The sequence below is a fragment of the Capra hircus genome, chromosome 1, assembly GCF_001704415.2.
Source record: "Capra hircus breed San Clemente chromosome 1, ASM170441v1, whole genome shotgun sequence".
Taxonomy (NCBI): Eukaryota; Metazoa; Chordata; class Mammalia; order Artiodactyla; family Bovidae; genus Capra; species Capra hircus.
Genome location: NC_030808.1, coordinates 107,148,152 through 107,167,840, shown reverse-complemented (window position 1 = coordinate 107,167,840; position 19,689 = coordinate 107,148,152). Strand labels below are relative to the sequence as shown.

The window sequence follows — 19,689 nt, the reverse complement described above, 5'->3', positions numbered from 1 at the left end:
TATTAGAGGGATTGTTTAGCAAACATGGAAATTCCTAGGATACGACAGGACTCACAGAGAAGAGGAACTCCTTAAGGCTTGAGGCAGAGTCACCTGGAGAGGAATAGGTGACTATAACCTGGAGGGCTACCTAGGAGTGACCGAGGAGCCTGAGCAGGTGTCAGGGAGAGCAGCAGGGGTCGGGAAGCAGGAGGAGAATAGGAAGACCACCGCCCATCCAATAGACCATCCAATAGTGAGAGGGAGGTGGGAAGGCAAAGAGCTGCCACTTCAAAGAGCTATAGGGGAGACAGTGCCTGTTAGAGCAAGACAGTGAGGTGGGGCCCCCCGGGAAGGCTGTGGAGGACTTTGGCAGGGGGAGGAGCTGGCCCGAGATGGGGGTTAGAGAGCCATACAGAAAGGAATACAGGTCGATGAGGGATGCCCTGAGGGGTGAAGAACATGACTAGGAGCAAAAAGACCTCTCAGTAAGGTTGATGGTCTGTCTCTAAGACCAACACTGAGGGGGATGCTGCTCATGTTGGAGGCAGAGGGTGAGTTCTTGCCCAGAGCACACAGACCTCTGAAGTCTTTGGGCTGATATCTTTGGTGGGGCTCAGTGGTCTTAGGTGGAGGATGTGAGTCAGGAGAGAAATCTCCTCCAGTACAGAATAGCCCCAGCTGTCCCGGTGTCTGTATCTCTTAACCTGCTCTTTCTAAACTTGAAGCGGCTGAGCTTAAACCCATCACTGACCTCAGTTAATTCTGCTTTTGTAGTGTGGACTCAATCCTACGCTGGATCGAGAAAGAATAGCACCAATGTCAGGGCCAGCTCGGGGCCCAGCAGCCGGCATGTGGTGGGTGCTTGGTCAAGGTCATTCTCCTCTCCTCAGCAGCCTCTTAAGCTTCATCTCCTCTCCTATTGAGGGAAGTTTCATCTTGCCATTGATATTCGCCTGCCAAAATCAAAGATACTCTTTTCTTTGTATCTGAGAGCCAATGGAAATCTCAAAGGAAATGTCTATATGTCTGGTTCCTTCACCCCTCCTCTGCCACCCAGGATGGGCGTCATGGCTATGTGACCTCTGCAGTTCACACAGGGCCCCAGACTTCAAAGGCACCGGCTCTTTGCTTCATGCTCTGCTGCTGCCATACGGAAATTCTTAATAATTTTTGAACAAAGAGTCCTCGTTTTCATTTTTCACAGGGTCCCACAGAGTATGTAGCTGGCCCTGTGATTAAAGAACAAATAACAGGTAAAAAATAGCCATGGAAGAGTCAGGCCACTGGATTAATCTTCCCCTCCAAGTGTCAACGTTTCAGTGATGGGTAATTTGAAAATAATGAAAACACCTTAACTATATCATTTGTAAATCAGAAAATAATTGAATACATCTGAAATCGTAGGCATACCCAATGTTTTTAAACTGTTTGTTTTGTGTTAGGGTATAGCTGATTAACTAACAATGTTATGACAGTTTCAGGTGAACAGTGAAAGGACTCAGCCATACATATACATGTATTCATTCTCCTCCAAACTCCTCTCCCATCCAGGCTGCCACATAACACTGAGCAGAGCTGCATGTGCTATACAGTAGGTCCTTGTTGGTTATCCATTTTAAATATGATAGTGTACACATGTCCATTCCAAACTCCCTAACTATCCCTTCCCCTTTTCTTCCCTGTAGCAACTGTAAGCTCATTCTTGAAGTCGGTGAGTCCCTTTTAGTCTTGTCAGTTCATTTGTATCATTCCTTTTTAGATTCCACATGGAAGGGGTATCAGACAACACCTCCTTCTCTGTCTGACTTATTTCATTCAGTATGACACACTCTAGGTCCATCCATGTTGCCGCAGATGGCATTATTTCATTCTTTTTAATGGCTGAGAATAATATATTCCATTAATATACATACCACAACTTCTTAATCCTCCCCTCTGTTGGTGGACATTTAGGTTGCTTCCATGTCTTGGCTATTGCAAACTGCTGCAGTGAACGTTGGATGAACACCCAATTTTTGATCATATATTTTTTCAACATTAAGAACCAGCATCACTTACAGAAGGATTCTTCATTTATTCTCATTGCCCCCCATGTATCAGTACACTGAAAATCTTAAAGTTACTTTTAACTCCAAGTGAAGCATGACTCAATTATTATCACAGCAAATAGAGTACTGAGTCCTTCCCTGAGAGCCTTTCTCTCTTGCTTGTAGGAACTCTCTTGGCTCTACTGGAGACATCCATTCCCTATAGAGTGTACATCTTAGAGCAGTGGCCTTAGAGGAAGGAAGGAGAGACACCAGGGCAGGGCGGGTGTGCATTCCAGTTATTGATCTGGGGGTAGAGGCAAATCTGCCTCATTCTCTCACTGTCTGTGAAAAGCAAAGTCTCTACACAGATTAAGGCATCAAACCTGGATTATGGTGATTTGTGCTAAATGAAGCACCTGCTCGAGTTATCTAGATTCTGCGGTGCCAGACCTGTACTATGTGTTTCCCAGGTGGCGTTAGTGGTGAAGAACCCCACCTGCTAGTGCAGATAGCATAAGAGACTTGGGTTCAATCTCTGGGTCGAAAATCCCCTGGAGGAGGGCACGACAACCCACTCCAGTATTCTTGCCTGGACAACCCCATGGACAGAGGAGCCTGGTGGGCTACAGTCCATGGGGTCGCAAAGAGTAGGATGTGACTGAAGTGATGTATGCGTGACCTGTACTCTGTCCATTCTTTAACTCTGATTCACAATTAATTCATCACTGAGAGGGCAGGCCAGTGCCTGGAATCCTGAAACTTGGGTAGCACCTTTACTGTGGAGATCGCGATGCTGCTGTGCTGTGGAACAGGAGGTATTTTCTACGAAGAGCATGCTTTGGGATTAGGTAGACTCAAGCCATATCCAGTTTTTCTTCTTCAAACAGTAGAATACTTTCTGTAAAACCACAACCCAACCTGAAGGTTCTTGTTTGTTTTTAAGCTGTCATTTTTGCTTGTTTTTCTCTAAGGAAACAAAAGTGCTTATTTTTTCTTTCTGTGCTTTTTCTCCCTCCAGCCTAAACCTCCTTGGGAGGCAGGCAAATTTTTAAATGTCATTCTTTCACAAACCCAGCTCACCTTCCTACTGGTCATTTTGCATCTTATTCTTTTGGTTGGGAAACTAGTTGGGACACTTTGTCATTCCTTAAATGTAAGAATTCTGACTTTGTACACTTACCAATATCTTTTTTTTATTTTTAGATGCACAAGTTGCCAGTGGCAAATTGAGAAGGGAGGAAAAAAAAATCCGCTAAGCTGTTTCCTTTTTCTAAAATTTAATTTTGAATTCAATTGGGGGTAGTAGTCTAGTGAATACACTTTAGAACGTGTTAACCTTCCATGGGGAGCTGTAAATGATTATTTTTTCTCTCAGGTCCAGCTGGCACAGTCGGTCCTGTTTCTGAGGCAAATTTACAAGGTGAGGGTCCCCTCTGAGCCACTGCTCACAAGGAGGGAGATGCAGCCAGAATGCCTCACCCGGCTTAGCTCACAAACTGGCCATCAGCCACTTAGTGTACAGGGGAAGCCTCCCCCACTGTCTTGGGATGAAGAAGTGGCTGTTTTACCAGCTTTGCCACAGTGATGAACTGAACTAAGAGCAGCTAGTTGCAGGCACTGTCCTGCCCTGGATCCCAAGGCCTAATACAAGAGAATTTCAAGGATTTCCTTCCTTCCTTCCTTCCGTTATTGATTACCTGCTGTGTGCCTGGCACTGTGCTAGATGCTGGATGGACAAGCTGGATGAAGTACACAGTTCAGTAGAGCAAATCAACATTATACATCCCACAAGTTAACAGATATTTACACACTGTGTGTGTGTGTGCTAAGTCACTTCAGTTGTGTCCAATTCTTTGCGACCCCACAGACTGTAGCCTGCCAGGCTCCTCTGTCTACGGGATTCTCCAGGCAAGAATACTGGAGTGGGTTGCCATAAAGTGCTAAGAAGGAAAACATGGTGTCGAGTCTTCTTTAGTGGTCCAGTAGTTAAGAATCCACCCTGAAATGTAGGGGACATGAGTTCAGTCCCTGGAGAGGGAACTAAGATCCAACATGCACGTGAGCCCACCTACCACAAAAGATCCTGCCTGATGCAAGGAAGATCTTGTGTGCCACAACTAAGACACAACAACCAAATAAATAAATAAATATTTCTTGAAAAGAAAACACGGTGTGTTAAGTGAATCTGAAAGTAAGTCGCTTAGTCGTATCTGACTCCTTGCGACCCCCTGGACTATACAGTCCATGGAATTCTCCAGGCCAGAATACTGGGATGGGTAGCCTTTCCCTTCTCCAGGAGATCTTCCCAACCCAGGGATCGAACCCAGGTCTCCCACATTGCAAGTGGATTCTTTACTAGCTGGGCCACAAGGGAAGTCCAAGAATACTGGAATGGGTAACCCGTCCCTTCTCCAGGGGATCTTCCTGACCCAGGTATCGAACCAGGGTTTTCTGCATTGCAGGCAGATTCTGAGGCAGGACCTTATTTAGCCTTGGGGCTAAGGAAAGCCTCCAACTTGAATCCAGAGGTGTTACTCCAGGTTGAGAGACAGCTCCTGAGAAGGGCCTGAGACAGAAGCAACCTTGGATTTTCTAGGAAACTGAAAGGCAGCCAGTGTGCCCAGAGCTAAGTAAGCAAGAAGGTGAGAGGCACAGGGGAAGCCTGGAGAGTAGAGCAGGGCCTGTGACCGGCAATGTTAGGGATTTAGAATTTCAGCCTAAACGTTGTAGGAAACCACGGAAAGATTTTAAGCCAAGACGTGACATAATCTGATTTATGTTTTCAGAAGGATTTTTCATTCACAAACAGGAAGTCTACAGACGCTTAATTTTGTATAACAGTTTGGGAACGAGATCAAGAAAGTATGCAGCTATGGAAACTATGAGATAGGGGGCAGCTGGGTGAATGAACGAAGCTAAACTTGTTTGAAAGTGATGTTTTATAAATTTATGCCATCTAAAATTAGGGTCAAAGGTCTGATCACCTCGGTTGTAGTGACGGCTCTGGAGAAGAAATCACTTCTTGGGAAAGTGAATTTGATTCCTCAAAACAAAACACAAGTAGCTGGAACCATCAGAGTGCAGAGCAGGCTGTCTGCAAAGCAGCTGTGAGCTTTTTCAGCTGTTTCTCAAGTTACACTGGGGGCAGAGGCCATGAGAGGAGCAGAGGAAACATGGGTGTTTGGACAAAATGGATCACGGTTGTTTTCCTTTCTTTCCCTCTTTTGATTGAATGGTAGGAAAGTGAGCAAGTGAACTCCACCTTCCCTCAGCATCATCTCATATGAGGAGACAGAGAGATCGGGGTGAGGTAGACAGGTGTTCTAGGAAGCACCAGATCGTGGAAGGACTGCTAATTTCTGTCTTGGCTTTCTTAGTAGATAATGAACGCACGAGCATAGTGGAAGAGTCCTAGCACTCAACAAGAAGTGGGCGTTTTGTTGACCCTGCTTATGTGTCTGAAAGAGATACTCTTTGCTATTCACAAAAGAAAACTGGTTAAATTAGGGAATTGGGATTAATGTGCAGATTAAATTTATTGCTTATGAGTAATCCATGACTGAGCTTTTAAATAAAATTTCATTGAAATACAGTTGATTTACAATGCTGTGTTAGTTTCAAGTGTATAGTAGAGATTCAGTTATATATATTAAATATAATATATATTTATATATTTCTTTTTTACATTCTCTTTAATTATAGGTGATTATAAGATATTGAATGTAGTTCTCTGTGCTATATAGTGGGACCTTGTTGCTTATCTGTTTTATATATAGTAGTGTATATCTATTAATCCCAAATCCCTAATTTGTCCCTCTCCTCCACCGCTCTCCTTTGGTAAGCATAAGTTTGTTTTCTATGTCTGTGATCTATTTCTGTTTTGGAAATAAGTTCATTTGTATCATTGTGTTGTTTTTTGTGTGTGTGGTTTTTTTTTTAGATTCCACAGTAAGTGATATCCTATGTAATTTGTCTTTCTCATGAACCCATGACTAATCTTAACCCTTAACAAGTTCACCCCTCGTCTACTGGTCAGAGCAGAGCAGCACAATTTCCAAACCAGTAGATTTATGTTCTGAAAAAATTTATTTCTATAAAATGAGAAAGTTTCTTAATTCCATAGATTTAAGATAAAGCAAGCTAATGTAATAATTCATTGATATTCTAGCATTTTATTATCCTTCAAAACACTTTTTTAGACCAGCATTTTCTCTCCTACCTTTTAGCAACTAAAATCATTTGAATACCTCTCTTAAGGGGTAGGAATGAGAATGATGATAAAAACCATTCCAGATTGCTGCTTACCTGGCCCTGGGAAAGCTGGTTAGAGAATCTACCTGAGGAAGCTCTTAAGGATTAAATCTCATTATAACTAGTAGCCTTTCTACACAGCTCTTGTGTTGGAGTGGGGGGAGGGGGGAGATTTAAAGAGCACTAAAGAATTTTAATATTAAATAGTTCCTTAGAGATTATATTGAGTATAATCCTGAATTATTATGCTCTGTCCTGTGTTCAGTGATGAAGCAGGAAAATATGTCAGCTGGTGAGCAGGCAGTTTTCAGAAGAGATATATACTCGTAATTTATTACGTTTTCCTTCTTTTTATTATTTTTACTTTATACTATAAAACAAATTTTTTGAAAATAGTAGCTCTAACTTTCAAAGCAAACTAAAATTTCATAATAAACTCATGATCTAGTGTGTTTAGCTTTTGAAATGCTTTTTCCCACAGTCAATGTAAGAAGAAAAGTTAAAAATCATTACCTTTCATAACATTTATATTAGGAAAGATCTTAAATTGAAAGCAAACAGTTTTTGTGGAACTACCCAGTGCTAATATATAATGTGATATTAGTTTGGTTTTGTTTTGTTGCTGCTGTTGATACTGATTTGAAAGCCTCATCATAAAAAATAAACTTAATTTTAGAAGACAACAGCCTGATGGCCTGAAGGAAAGAGAGAGGGTACAAGGAGATGATAGTTTGTAAATAAACCCATCTTATAGATTAGGACACGACTGAGTGACTTCACTTTCACTTTTCACTTTCATGCACTGGAGAAGGAAATGGCAACCCACTCCAGTGTTCTTGCGTGGAGAATCCCAGGGATGGGGCAGCCTGGCGGGCTGCCGTCTATGGGGTCACACAGGGTCGGATACGACTGAAGTGACTTAGCAGCAGCATAGATTAGGAAATAGAGGCTGTTATATATAAAGTTGCCCAAGAGAATACACCTAATCAGAGGCACAGTCAAGCCCAGAATCCAGGCCTGTGACTCCTGGTTCAACGCTCCATCCATTCTGAAACCATCAAAGATGGCCTAGGTTGTAACTTTGGATATATTAACATTAGTGTGACATTTACATTCTTTTATTAGTGAAGACTTATGTATTTATGTTTATAATCAGTATTAAAAATATCACTGAAATTTCAGTAAGACAATGGAGCATAATTTCAACATTATTTTTATTTTCTAATCCTATTCAGTTTGAACTGATTGCAAAACACACTTGTCCACTAGAGGTCACCTTTCTTCAAGATGAGGGTCAGTTCCCTTCCCTGTACTCTGAGTCTGGTTTTAAATCAACCACCACCTGAGAAAAATGAACAGCCCTTTTTGTGGTCAGGGACCTCCTGTTGCTTTAGCTAAATGCACTATATTGCTAACTCTATTGGGGGCTGAAGGGAGGTGTGCTCCCTTCTTCCCCTACACACACCCATACAAACCACACACACACATACTTTGTGTGAGTTCTGGCTTGACCATTCTTGATGAACCAACTTACTTCTCTCTCCTCTCTCTCTCTCTCTCTCTCTCTCTCTCTCTCTCTCTCTCTCTCTCTCTCACACACACACACACACACACACACACACACACACACACACACACTTTGTGTGAGTTCTGGCTTGGCCCCTCTAGATGAACCAGCTTATTTTTCTGTGGAAGGTCTTGTGTTAACCCTGGCAGGTTTATACTACTTTTCGCTTTTTCTGCCACTGCTCTCTCTGACTCCAAAGTCAGAGACTAAATGGAGACTAAAAGAAATGGTCCACAAACGCTGGCACAATTTGGGATGAAACCATATAGACTTTACCTAAATTTATCTAGGAGTCTGTTACTATCTTTCTTCAATAACTGACTCCTATGCAGTGTGTGAATTTCAGGCAGCGTTGGCCAAGAGTACTATGGGGAGAAGACTAGGACTGGGTCCAATAAACAAGTGCTTTGGCAGATGTACTGAAATATAAACCATCTCATTATTCTAGAGGGAGAGGGAGGCAGCGGCTATAGCACCACCTGATGCTTCAGGTTTCAGATGTGTCTGCAGAAACCCCAGGGCTGCAGGAGGTATTTTTAGAGGTTCATTTGCTCCTATTCTGTGAACTGCTGAACACCTCAGCCCCTAAAAAAATCAAAGTGGAAATGAAAGAGTTCTGAGATGTGAATGTAATTCAGAACAGAGAACAAATGAAATTGTGAGGCTCTGGGCATTGGGAGAAGAGTTTTCCTGTAAAGCCATGGTAAGAAGTATATAACGACATTTCAGCCCAAGTTGTAGGGTCTCATTCCCTCATATCTATGCAAAGAAGTCTCCACCCACTTTTTCTGATGTCAGCATATTAATTTATCATGCCAGGGGAAGTAGTCTTTTACAGTCCTCAAAATTGAACTTGTAAATGTGTCATTTACCACACAGGTGGTGGCTCCGTACTGGTCTTGCTGAAAATTCATGTCCAGGTAGGAAAAATGAGCTGGGCTGTCTGAGAGGCCCAGCTGAGTTCAGAGTCAGGTTAGGTCTACGCATCTTTTTGGCACATTCCCACACCAAGCCTAGTAGGTAGATTGCGCAAATCACAAGTGAGTGCCCAGTGTATCACATGAAGAGGTCTGTTTCCAGGCTGATGGCCTCGTGTCAATCTGAGTACTCTGTCTTGTCTTATCTTGCTTATGGAAAGGAATGTGAGCAGTTGCTGTATGTTGTTAGTGAATCAGTTTTGAGATAAATGTTTTATGATGTTGCTTTCAAACTCCTGGACATGTTAATGAAGACTATCTAGGGATTGCAGCATAAGCTAGTATGAAGGACTGTCACCATTTCCAACCACTTATCTGTGTGAAACAGGATTCTCTTGGTGTGGCACAAACAAAATAAAGAGAGCATGCAGTTGGAATAAGACTGTCACTGACCTGTAAAGTCTATTTTCAAATTTTTGTACATAAAAAAACAGTCTCATGTTCCCAGTTAAGGATTTAATAAGTAAATAGTATCAATTTGAATGAAAATTAATTTTATTCTGATTGAAAACTCTTTGGTTTGTTTTATATGTGAGTTTTCTTTTGAAAAGCAAGCTTGAATACTTAAAAAGTGACAGCAATTGATTCACGCTAACAATTTACTCAGGCAACTATTTTTTTAATATCTGAAATAATAAACACAGGTGGAACCATTGTCAGAACAGTAAAAACTTTTGAGTAGATTAATTGATGTACATTTGGAAGACTCTCGGGTAATTTTCTTATGAGGATAAAAAATTACAACCTATTTTTACCCTTCTCTCTTTCCCACTTTTGGGGCTCAGAGGACGTGGGAAGAAGCTGTGGACAATACAAATACCAAGCATCCTTTTCTCTGGGAAATGACCTTGGTGCAATTGTAGCCTCCAAGTCCACTACCAGGCCCTCCTCCAAGAAGTCTCAGACCAAATTAAGATGCTCAGATCACAGCTTATTTAATCAATTTAAAATGCGTATCAAGATGCAAGGGAAAGAGATGGGATGAGCTGGCATACTTAGTGTGATACTGTGATTAGGCCTTCTTCCCTCTCTGGCACAGAGCTCCTAAAACCCCTGGAATTTCCTAAGTGATGAGAGTAATAAAGGCATCTCCCGCTATCTGTGTTAGTGAGGTGATTTTTGAACATAGGTCAGGATGGGAACCAGTTGCCTGGAGGGTCAGCCACAGAATTAGAGGGTAGGAACTTTCAGTCCCACCTCCTGACCTGAGAGAGGTGCTTGAGGTTGAATCAATCACCACTGACCTGTGATTTAATCAGCTGCACCTATGAAATTAAGCCTTCATGAAAATCCAAAAAGGACGTGGTTCAGAGAGCTTCCAGGCTGATGGACACTTGGGAGTTTAGGGAGAGTGGAGTGCTGGTGGAGGGGGCGTGGAAGCTGAGCCTTTCCCCACGTCTTCCCTGTGCCGTCTTTCCCATCGGATGGCGCCTATGGGTGAGTGCTCAGTCACTGAGTCACGTCCGACTCGTTGTGACCCCATGATGATAGCCTGCCAGGCTCCTCTGTCCATGGGATTCTCCAGACAAAGATACTGGAGTGGGTTGCCATGCCCTCCTCTAGGGGATCTTCCCAACCCGGGGATCAAACCCATGTCTCTTACGTCTGCTGCACTGGGAGGTGAGTTCTTTACCACTAGCACCACCTGCTCCTGAGTTATATCCTTTTATAATAAACCAGTAATCTAGTAAACAAAATGTTTCTCAGAATTCTGTGAGCTGCTGTAGCAAATTAATTGAGCCCAAGGAGGGGTTTGCTTGAACCTCCCATCTTTAGCCCGTTGGTCAGAAGTGCAAGTAATAACCTGGGCTTGCAACTGGCATTTGAAATGGGGAGGGGGGACAGTCATGTGGATCGAGCCTTTAACCTGTGGTCTCTGATGCTGTCTCCAGGTAGAGAGTGTCAGAATTGAGTTGACTTGTAGGATACTCAGTTGGTATCCAAGAATGACATGGTGTGGGGAAAGCCCCTCCCCTGCACCAGCTGGAAGTGGTCCCAGAATCCTACTTAGGATATGGTACAGGAATGTGAAGGACTGCACTGCCTGAGTCTAGGATTAGGTGATATTTGTGTATCCAACCTTTCTGCCACAACCACCTTCCCTGTTGATGATACAGTCACAAGCCAGGGTTGAGGTTTCAGAGAGGAGGCCCAGTTAGACAGAAAGTGTCCGCCAACGACACACAGCCTGCTTGATCAGAGACACGGGACAAGTCCCTCCGGCTCCCTCTGCAACTTGCTCCCTCACCTGGTGAGCAGTTGTGGAATTGTATCTCTTGGGCAGAGGACAAATAGGGACAGAATGTGTGTCACCAGTGGGCAGTGTAAAATCTAATGAATATTGAGGGCCTGGGGGTTGTTCAGCATGTCATGAATATTAGGTGCTTCTCTAGTCATTCCATCCCTTTCTGTGTTCAGCTTGAATTACTAAGGCATCCAGGTTACTGCCTTACTCTTTAATACATCACATCTGATGAATTCTGCCTCATTGTCTAAATCCTGCGCATTTCATCTATGTCTGACAACCCTTTATATACTTCATTGTCTGTACTTAACACATCTTATAGGTTTCATCTATCCCATTTGTTTTTCTTATTCTTATATAGCATTAGTCAGCATTTCTGGAATATTCTCAAGTAATACAGCAACGCCTTCTACAAGATATCTTGGAAGAGCTTTTCCCACACTGATCCGCCTTCTCTGATTCCATTCTAGCCAGCCTCCCCATCCTTGAGGTCTTTCCGTCAAGGACCCAGTCAAGATGACAGTCTGTGCTCTTTCATCTTTCCTCATCTCCACTACAGGCTCCTCTTTACTCAACATTTCTTTGTAATTTCATTCCCCATATCTTTAGTTTCAAGGCTAAATGAAGCCCTGTTATGTGCTCCTGATCGAACTCATCCCGGATCTGGTCTTTCCAGTTATTTCCCACCCATCATAATCAGTTTCTCCCTTCTTCCTGGCTCCTTCCCTGATGCCCATATAGATATTTGGATCTCCTGTATCTTACAGATCAAGCACAACAACCACCTCTCTGATTCCATTATCTTATCCACAACCTTCTTTACAAACTGCTCTCTACTCAGTCCTTCAACTTCTTAATGGCTTGTAACTTGGTTTCTCCCCCTGACACACTAGTATTGAAATTATTCTCGAGCGAAACTGATGACCTCCCAGTTATCAAATCTAACAACTTATGGTTGTGCTTCCCTACAGTATTTGAAGCCGTGGAGCTCTCTCCCTTTGATCCCCCACAGTGTTGGTTTTTCTCTTCTTCTTACCTTATCACCCCACCCCCTTCCTTCCTCTTGCCCTCTGAATGCTGGCTTTCACCCTAGGGGACTGTGTTCATTGTCTATTGCTGCTGTGAAAGATCACCCCAAACTCAGTGACTTAAGTCAACATGCATTTGTTGTTGTTCAGTTGATAAGCTGTGCCCAACTCTTCTCTACCTCATGGACTGCAGCACACCAGGCTTCCCTGTCCTTCACTATCTCCTGGAGTTGGCTTAAACTCATGCCAGTGTTCTTGCCTGGAGAATCCCAGGAACGGGGGAGCCTGGTGGGCTGCCATCTATGGGGTCACACAGAGTCGGACATGACTGAAGTGACTTAGCAGCAGCAGCAGCAGTATGTCAATCCAGTCGGTGATGCCATCCAACCATCTCATCCTCCATCGTCCCCTTCTCCTCCCATCCATCCCACCTTCAATCTTTCCCAGCATCAGGATCTTTGCCAATGAGTCAGTTCTTTGCATCAGGTGGCCAAAGTATTGGAGTTTCAGCTTCAGCTTCAGTCCTTCCAATGAATATTCAGGATTGATTTCCTTTAGGATTGACTGGTTGGATCTCCTAAAGTAATTAACCTCCAATGAAAATAAATAAATTTATATTTTTTTTAAAAAAGAGTCTTCTCCAGCACCACAATTCAAAAGCTTCATTTCTTCAGCACTCAGACTTCTTTATGGTCCAGCACTCACATCCATATATGACTACTGGAAAGACCACAGCTCTAACTATAGAGACCTTTGTCGGTAAAGTGATGTCTCTGATTTTTAATACTCTGTCTAGGTTTGTCATACATTAATTTATTGTAATAGATAAACATACATTTATGATCTTACAATTCTGGAGGTTGGAAGTCCCTACGAAATCTCACTGGTGTCAGCAGGGCTGTCACCTCCTGGACGCTCGAGGGGGAAATCCACTTTCTTGCCTTTTCCATCTTCCAAAGGACTCCAGCCTTCTTGGACTGGGATCCTTCCTCTGTCTTCACAGCCAACAGCATTGGGCAGAGTCTTCCTCATGCTGCCATCTCTCTGGTTCTTCCTCTGTTGTCCCCTCTTTTTGCCTTATAAGGACCCTCGTGATAGCACTTGGCCCTGGCTGACCCACAGTAATCTCCTTGTCTCAAGGTCAGCTGATTAACAAGTCTAATCCCCACCTCCCACCCCAGCTCTGTGGGGATTGATGTGCCCAACATAGCAATGTCTCTGCTTCTTATCAGTCCTTTTTCTTCAATCTCTCCCTTCATCTAATCCATTTCTGCAACTACCCTGTCCCTGCAGAAGACCCCCCACGTTCTGTTGGCCTGACTTCTCTTTTGAACCCCCATTACCTCCTGCACCTTCAGCTCAAAACTTTATGGTGGAAAATAAAAGACCACTACTGCAACCCAATCCCTCAGAATCATTTCCTCCTCCTAACTTCTCTGTTTGGTTTCACAGAACTAAGTTTACTCCAGCAGTGGTCTCAGAACCTCAGAACTGTTCACTCTTCCAGGTTGGATCACTGGCTAGGTTCCGTCAATGTATTTTTCACAGTCTCATGAAATGCATCTCTGTCTTCAACTTTCCATTCCCACTATCACCTCCATCCTTCCAGCCTCTTTTTATTCCTTGGACTGTTGTTGTTGCTTTTAATTCAGACGGAGGAGGGGCGGGGTGGAAATCTTCCTTTCTAGGGCCCCTTAGAGTTGTTTTACATGTTATTCTAATTTTATCATGTCATCAACCCAATAAACCAGGAATTAACATCTTTGGTTTATAGATGAGGAAACTGAGGCTAAGAGCAATGAAGTAACTTTCTGAAAGTCAGAATCATTCATTTGTTCATTTAAAAATATTGAGAACCTATTATAGGCCAAGTATTATTTCAAATGTTGGGGATAATAGTACTGAATTAATTAACCATGATTAAGTTCTAAGGAAAGTTACATTAATCTAGGAATAGAAAAAATAGACTCAAGAAGTAGAAAACCAAATGAACAAGATTATTACAGTCTCCCAGCTAACCTAGCTAAGTGTTTTCTTGCTTTTCTGAATTCCTAGTGAGCAAACAACAAAATCTCCTTGGTAGCACTTTACTCATTCAATACTATATATAGTCGTTTGTATATTGCCTTATTTCCCTCACCAAACTCCCTGGGGGCAGAAACACTGCCTCACATGGCACATAACAGGATTTTGTTGCAGCTACAAGGTTGTAAGAGTCAAAGAAAATGTTCAGGAAAGTACTCTGTAAACTGTAAAGCCATTTTCTGAGGTTTATTGTCATTAGTGATGCCAGCTGTGATCTTCTTTGGGCAAGTCATCCAAGGACCCAATTCCCCTTGATGTGGACAGGGTCAATTTTCCTTACAATTCCTTTTCTTCCCTTACCTGGTGAAAAGGCACAACGTAACACTATATGCTGGGTTGGCCAAAAAGTTCATTCAGGTTTTCTGTGTCATCTTATGGAAAAACCTTAATAATTTTTTTGGGTGGGGGGAGCCAATTCAATACAATGTCTACCTGCTTTCTGCAAGTTCCTAAGGAAAAGCTTAAAAGTTATTGCTTAAAACAATGACTTTCTTGTTCATCTTCCCCATCCCCCCAATACCTTCCTTTTTTCCATAATATTTCATTACAAAGCTTTTCAAATTGAAAAGTTTTTTAGGTGACTATTCATTTATGCACCATCCAGATTCTACAATTACTGTTTTACTAAACTTGCTTTGTCACAGCTTTCCAGTTATCTTTCCATTCATTCATCTCATTTATTTGATGCATTTCAAAGGAAGGTATCACTAAACTGCCCCCGAAATACTTCAGCTGCATATCATTAACCAGATCATTTTTATTCTTTTCAGGTACATTTGACATACAATGAAATGTACAAATCTTAAATGTTTTATTCAATGGGTTTTGACAACATATACTCTTCTGTAAGCCAAGCCTTTTCAAGTCATTCAGCTTGTGCCAGAAAGTTCTCTTACACCTTTCCCAAGTCAGTCCCTGACCCCAGTAGTTCACTCTTGCAACTGTATGCTCAGATGATCTGCAGATGTGACTTTTTACCACTATATTTACTATCTGAAACGCCCCGTCATTCTGTTCCCATTGCAGAAATTTATTTTAATCTTTTTTTCAGCTTTCTTGAGGTATAATTGACAAAATTTGTATATATTTAAGGTGTACAATGTGATGGTTTCCTATTAACATACATTGTGATGTGATCACCACAATCAAGCTAATTAGCATTCATTACTTCATATAGTTACCTTTTTTTTTTTCTTTCAATCCCTACCCACTCTCCGTGGCAACCATCTGTTTACTCTCTGTAGCTATGAGTCTGTTTCTCTTTAGTTCTGTTTGTTCATTTGTTTTGTCTTTTAGATTCCACATATAAATAAAATCATACAGGATTTGCCTTTGTCTGACTTATTTCACTGAACATAATACCCTCTAGATCTATCCATGTTGTCACAAATGGCAAAACTGCCTTCTTTTTAATGGCTGAGTTTATACACACTGCAGCTTCTTTATCCACTCATCTGTCAATGGACACAAATCTTGGCTATTGTAAATAACACTACAGTGAACATAAGCGTGCATATGTCTTTTCAAATTAGTGTTTTTATTTTCTTGGGGAAAATACCCAGAGGTGGAACTGCTGGATCCTATGGGCTTCCCAGGTGGCTCAGATATTAAAGAATCCACCTGCAATGTGGGAGACCTAGATTCGATCCCTGGGTTGGGAAGATCCCCTGGAGGAGGGCATGGCAACCCACTCCAGTACTCCTGCCTGGAGAATCCCCATGGACAGAGGAGCCTGGCAGGCTACAGTCTATGAGGTTGCAAAGAGTGGGACATGGCTGAGTGACTGAGCACAGCACAGCACATGGTAGTTCTATTTTTAATTTTTTTGAGAACTCCCCATACTCTTTTTCATACTGGCTGCTCCAGTTTACATTCCAGTAGTACACAAGGGTTCCCTTCTCCACATCCTCTCCAACACTTGTTATTTGTTGTCTTTTTGATGACAGCCATTCTGATGGATGTGAAGTGATATTTCATTATCATTTTGATTTGTATATCCCTGATGATTAGTGATGCTGACCATCTTTCCTATGTCTGCCGGTCATCTTCATTCTGTTGCTATTAATTGCCACAAATGAAAAAGTACTTTTCAGGATTTAAAGACATAATAGTTTGCTTGGTGGAAGAAACAGGAAAAGTGGCTTAATGAGGCAATAGTCTAATTTTTCTTCTTTCAAAACAAACCTTGAATTCAGTTTTAGGTCGAACCACCCTGCTGCCTCTCTCTTACCTTACCATAGATTTTGATTTCAAGGCCAGCCTACATTAGTTCAGTCAAAAGGAGTTTATTTCTTCAAATCCTGTGGCCCTCATTTAGCATTTTTTACATGGACTCACTCACAAGAAAATCTGGAGGGTTTTTTTTCTTCTTACTGCCGTTGCTGGAAGATTTATGTTCTTGAGCATGTCACCACTCTCTTAGGCCTCAGTGTCCATATCTGGGAAATAACAGTTTATCTCTGAAGTCCCCATCTAAATCTGAAACCCAATACTTTCTCTGGGAAGAAAAGTTGTGAAGACCTGAGAAGAAAACAAAAAGCATCTCTATGCTACATACAGAAGTATATTAAACAGTTCATCAATATTTTTTAGTCCAAAAATAATAAATGTTACTGTATCTTGGTAAGTTATTCTAGCTTATGTGTTCTTGGAATAGCTGATTTCTGTTTAGTTTTTTGTACTAGCAAATCATAATTTAAATTATAACACTAAGTCCTTTCCAATGAATGACTATAGAAGGAAGCTTGCTTGATATATTCCTTTTTTTTTTTTTAAAATCTTGTTTATACCTCTTGAGAGGGCTTTTTGACAGGATTTGGGAGACAATTGTCAGAAATCTGTTCTCCCCATAGCTTCCAGAGTGACTCCTCTGAGTCACTTCCACTATTTATGGAGCAGCAACTGTGAAGAGTGGGATCATGTTTAGGCTTTTTTTTTTTTTTTTAAACAACACATGATAAATGTCTTTAGAAGTTTATGTAATATATTCCAAAGCTTTCAGTTTTCAGAAGAGAACAGAGTCCAGAAAGCAACTTTTTAGGCCTTGTATAGCTTGAAAGCATGTTCCTGAGTCTTAGGGTCCTAGATTGTCAAAGTAGTAACCTGAGTAAAGTTTTAGCAGCCTTTGGAGTAAAGCTGTTCTGTCTTGGAAAGTTGCGACTGTGCCTCCTACATCAGGCATAAGATTTCCATTTCATCTTATTTGCTACCTTGCAAAGGAACTTTGGCTTACTTTTCCTTGCACATACTTCAGATTCCAGAGCCTTCATCTGCGCAGTTGTATAGCAAGGCACTCCACAAAGCAGCCTCTGTCTCTGTCCTATATGGATTGATTGCTCAAGAGGGAGGAATGAAATTTAGGATGGGGATATATTGCCTGTTGTTTGCTTTCGCTGAAGACTTTCTGTCCTCTTTTGTTTTTAAGAAGACTCACCATCTAGCTCAGCTGTCTGCTTCATTCATCAAGCTCTCATTGGACCACCTGCCAACAGGCTAGCCTAAGAAGTCTTGTACATGTTAGTGGCCTAGCTATCTCCTAGATTCCAGCCCTCGAGTTTGGCAGGGTGCGTGTCCAGAGTGCTTTTTCCTTGGAACCCAACGAGCCTATGCGGAAATGGCAGCCTGTGAGATCACCAGCTGGGTCTTTCCTGTCGCCTTTCCACTGTCTTAACCAGGAAGCTGAAGCCAGGCTTGTGAATGTGTCTCTGTAATTGAACTCAGCCAACTTCTCTCTTGTCAGAATCTCAAGTCATGAAAATTAAGAACATACAGAAAAATAGGTTTTTCTCTTTCCAAGCAACAGAAATGTTGTTAAGTTATAAAATTAAAAATATTTCGCCAAACATCCTTAACACAAACTCTCGGCACTCCCTAAGATTGAGTTTGATATGAAAACTTGTCAAATGTGTGGATCCCACTCATCAGGCAACAGCACTTGTTTTTCTTATTAATAGCATAATGAAGACTTTACAGTTATTAAAAAGAGTATTGAAGAAGATAGATATAGCAAAATAGCTTAAGAATGTTTTTAAACTTGGTTTACATGCAGTCAAGATTTTACTGGGTTCCATTTGTTTGAGCATCATTTTGAGAACCATTTGTTTTTATTAAGAAACAACAAAACGAGTTGTCTATGGCAACTGAGAAATATAGACACGGAAATTTCATTGTGTTTATTTTTTAAATTTTCTATCATTAAAGCTTTAAGAATTTATAGGCCTAGTTGTTCCTCCTTATAAACTAAAATCCTACAACAGCCCTGAAGAAGTCCAAAACTGGCTCCTCTTTTTACCAGAAATATGTATGGTCCAACTTGTGTGTCCTTTGATTACTATCTGGAAGTCCAGAATCCTTTCTATTATGGTCACTTACATGGAATGGTCTGTTTCTAGGATCATATTGCTGTATATATTGAGGGTGTCTATATATTCAAGTCATAGCACTGGGTTGTATATATATATATATATATATAGAGAGAGAGAGAGAGAGAGAGAGAGCGCCTTAAAAAAACTTGCCCTTTAGTTTCATTTTCATGAAATGAATTATACCGACTTTAATACTTTAATAAGCCCTCTCCCTAAAAAGTTATGGGAATAATTATTTCATCTTCTTCTGTTTGACTTAAAAAGCAGATAAGAACCAAAAATGAGCAGAATATCAAAAGAATTCCAAAATAATATTTTTAAAAAGAATGAAGGCCCTCATTTTAGCTATAAAGTTGACAAACACTCAACACAGAGAACACCTCTTCGGTGTCAAAATTCAGAATGGATTGTTTTCCCTTTCGCTTGTTCAAAGTTCTGAAATGATCCTTAAGGGCTCTCGTTTCATAAGCACCAGGCAAGCAACATCAGTGGGCAGGAAGGATGATGCCGGAGGTTAGAAATGTTCAACTGCAACATTGATTTGTGTCTGCCTCTCTCCCTCTCCCTCGCTGGCCTTTTTCCCTTTAATGAGGACTAGAATGTTTCCACATCAGTTAACTGCCTTCATAAAGCACCAGAAGGTCACACCAGCCCCAGACTGATCCTTTTCTTTGTGCCGATAATATAATTGGCTGATTGTGCCAGTGATGAGCGCGCCCCCTCCCCCAGCCCGGTCCTAGCTCCATGTTTGTAAGCCTTACTGCTGGTTTCCGAGGAGAGCAGCTCGGCTTGCTGCGCGCTTCCCAGCGCAGGCAGTGCCACTGCGCAGGTTGATCAGCGAAACAGCATCCATTTTAATCTGCGGGGAGCCCCTGCCTTCCCAGGGCGTTCTCTCAGCCAGTGGATGCTCCGCGCTTTCCCTCCGCAGCCTCGCTGAGCAGTCCTGCTTTGGGGTCTGCTCCCTAGGATGCACTGAGATGGTACATCAGGAGAACTGTTCGTATCAGGTAAGATTTAAAGCCTGATCGTCAGGCCGGCATCTTTTGGGAGAGGAGGCCTTCCTTGTCCAGAGCAGCAGGTTGCCTCTTTCCGGGTTTTCACGGGATTTTGCCATCCTACACTCCTGGCCTCCATCACATACAGTATCTGAATTGTAATTA

General features: G+C 41.9%; 1 protein-coding gene across 4 annotated transcripts in view; it reads left to right on the top strand.

Moving 5' to 3' along the window:
* LOC102180704 (schwannomin-interacting protein 1) overlaps positions 1–19,689 on the top strand; it is a 151,372-nt gene that overhangs the window by 67,977 nt on the left and 63,706 nt on the right. Inside the window, exon 1 of one of the 4 annotated variants that reach the window (XM_018048362.1) lies at positions 19,200–19,536. The exons of the other annotated variants lie outside the window; for them this stretch is intronic. Within the exon in view, the coding sequence (XP_017903851.1) occupies positions 19,507–19,536 (30 nt within the window). The 5' untranslated portion in view covers positions 19,200–19,506. Of the gene's footprint in view, positions 1–19,199; positions 19,537–19,689 lie in introns of those variants that run through there. 4 annotated transcript variants of the gene reach the window in all.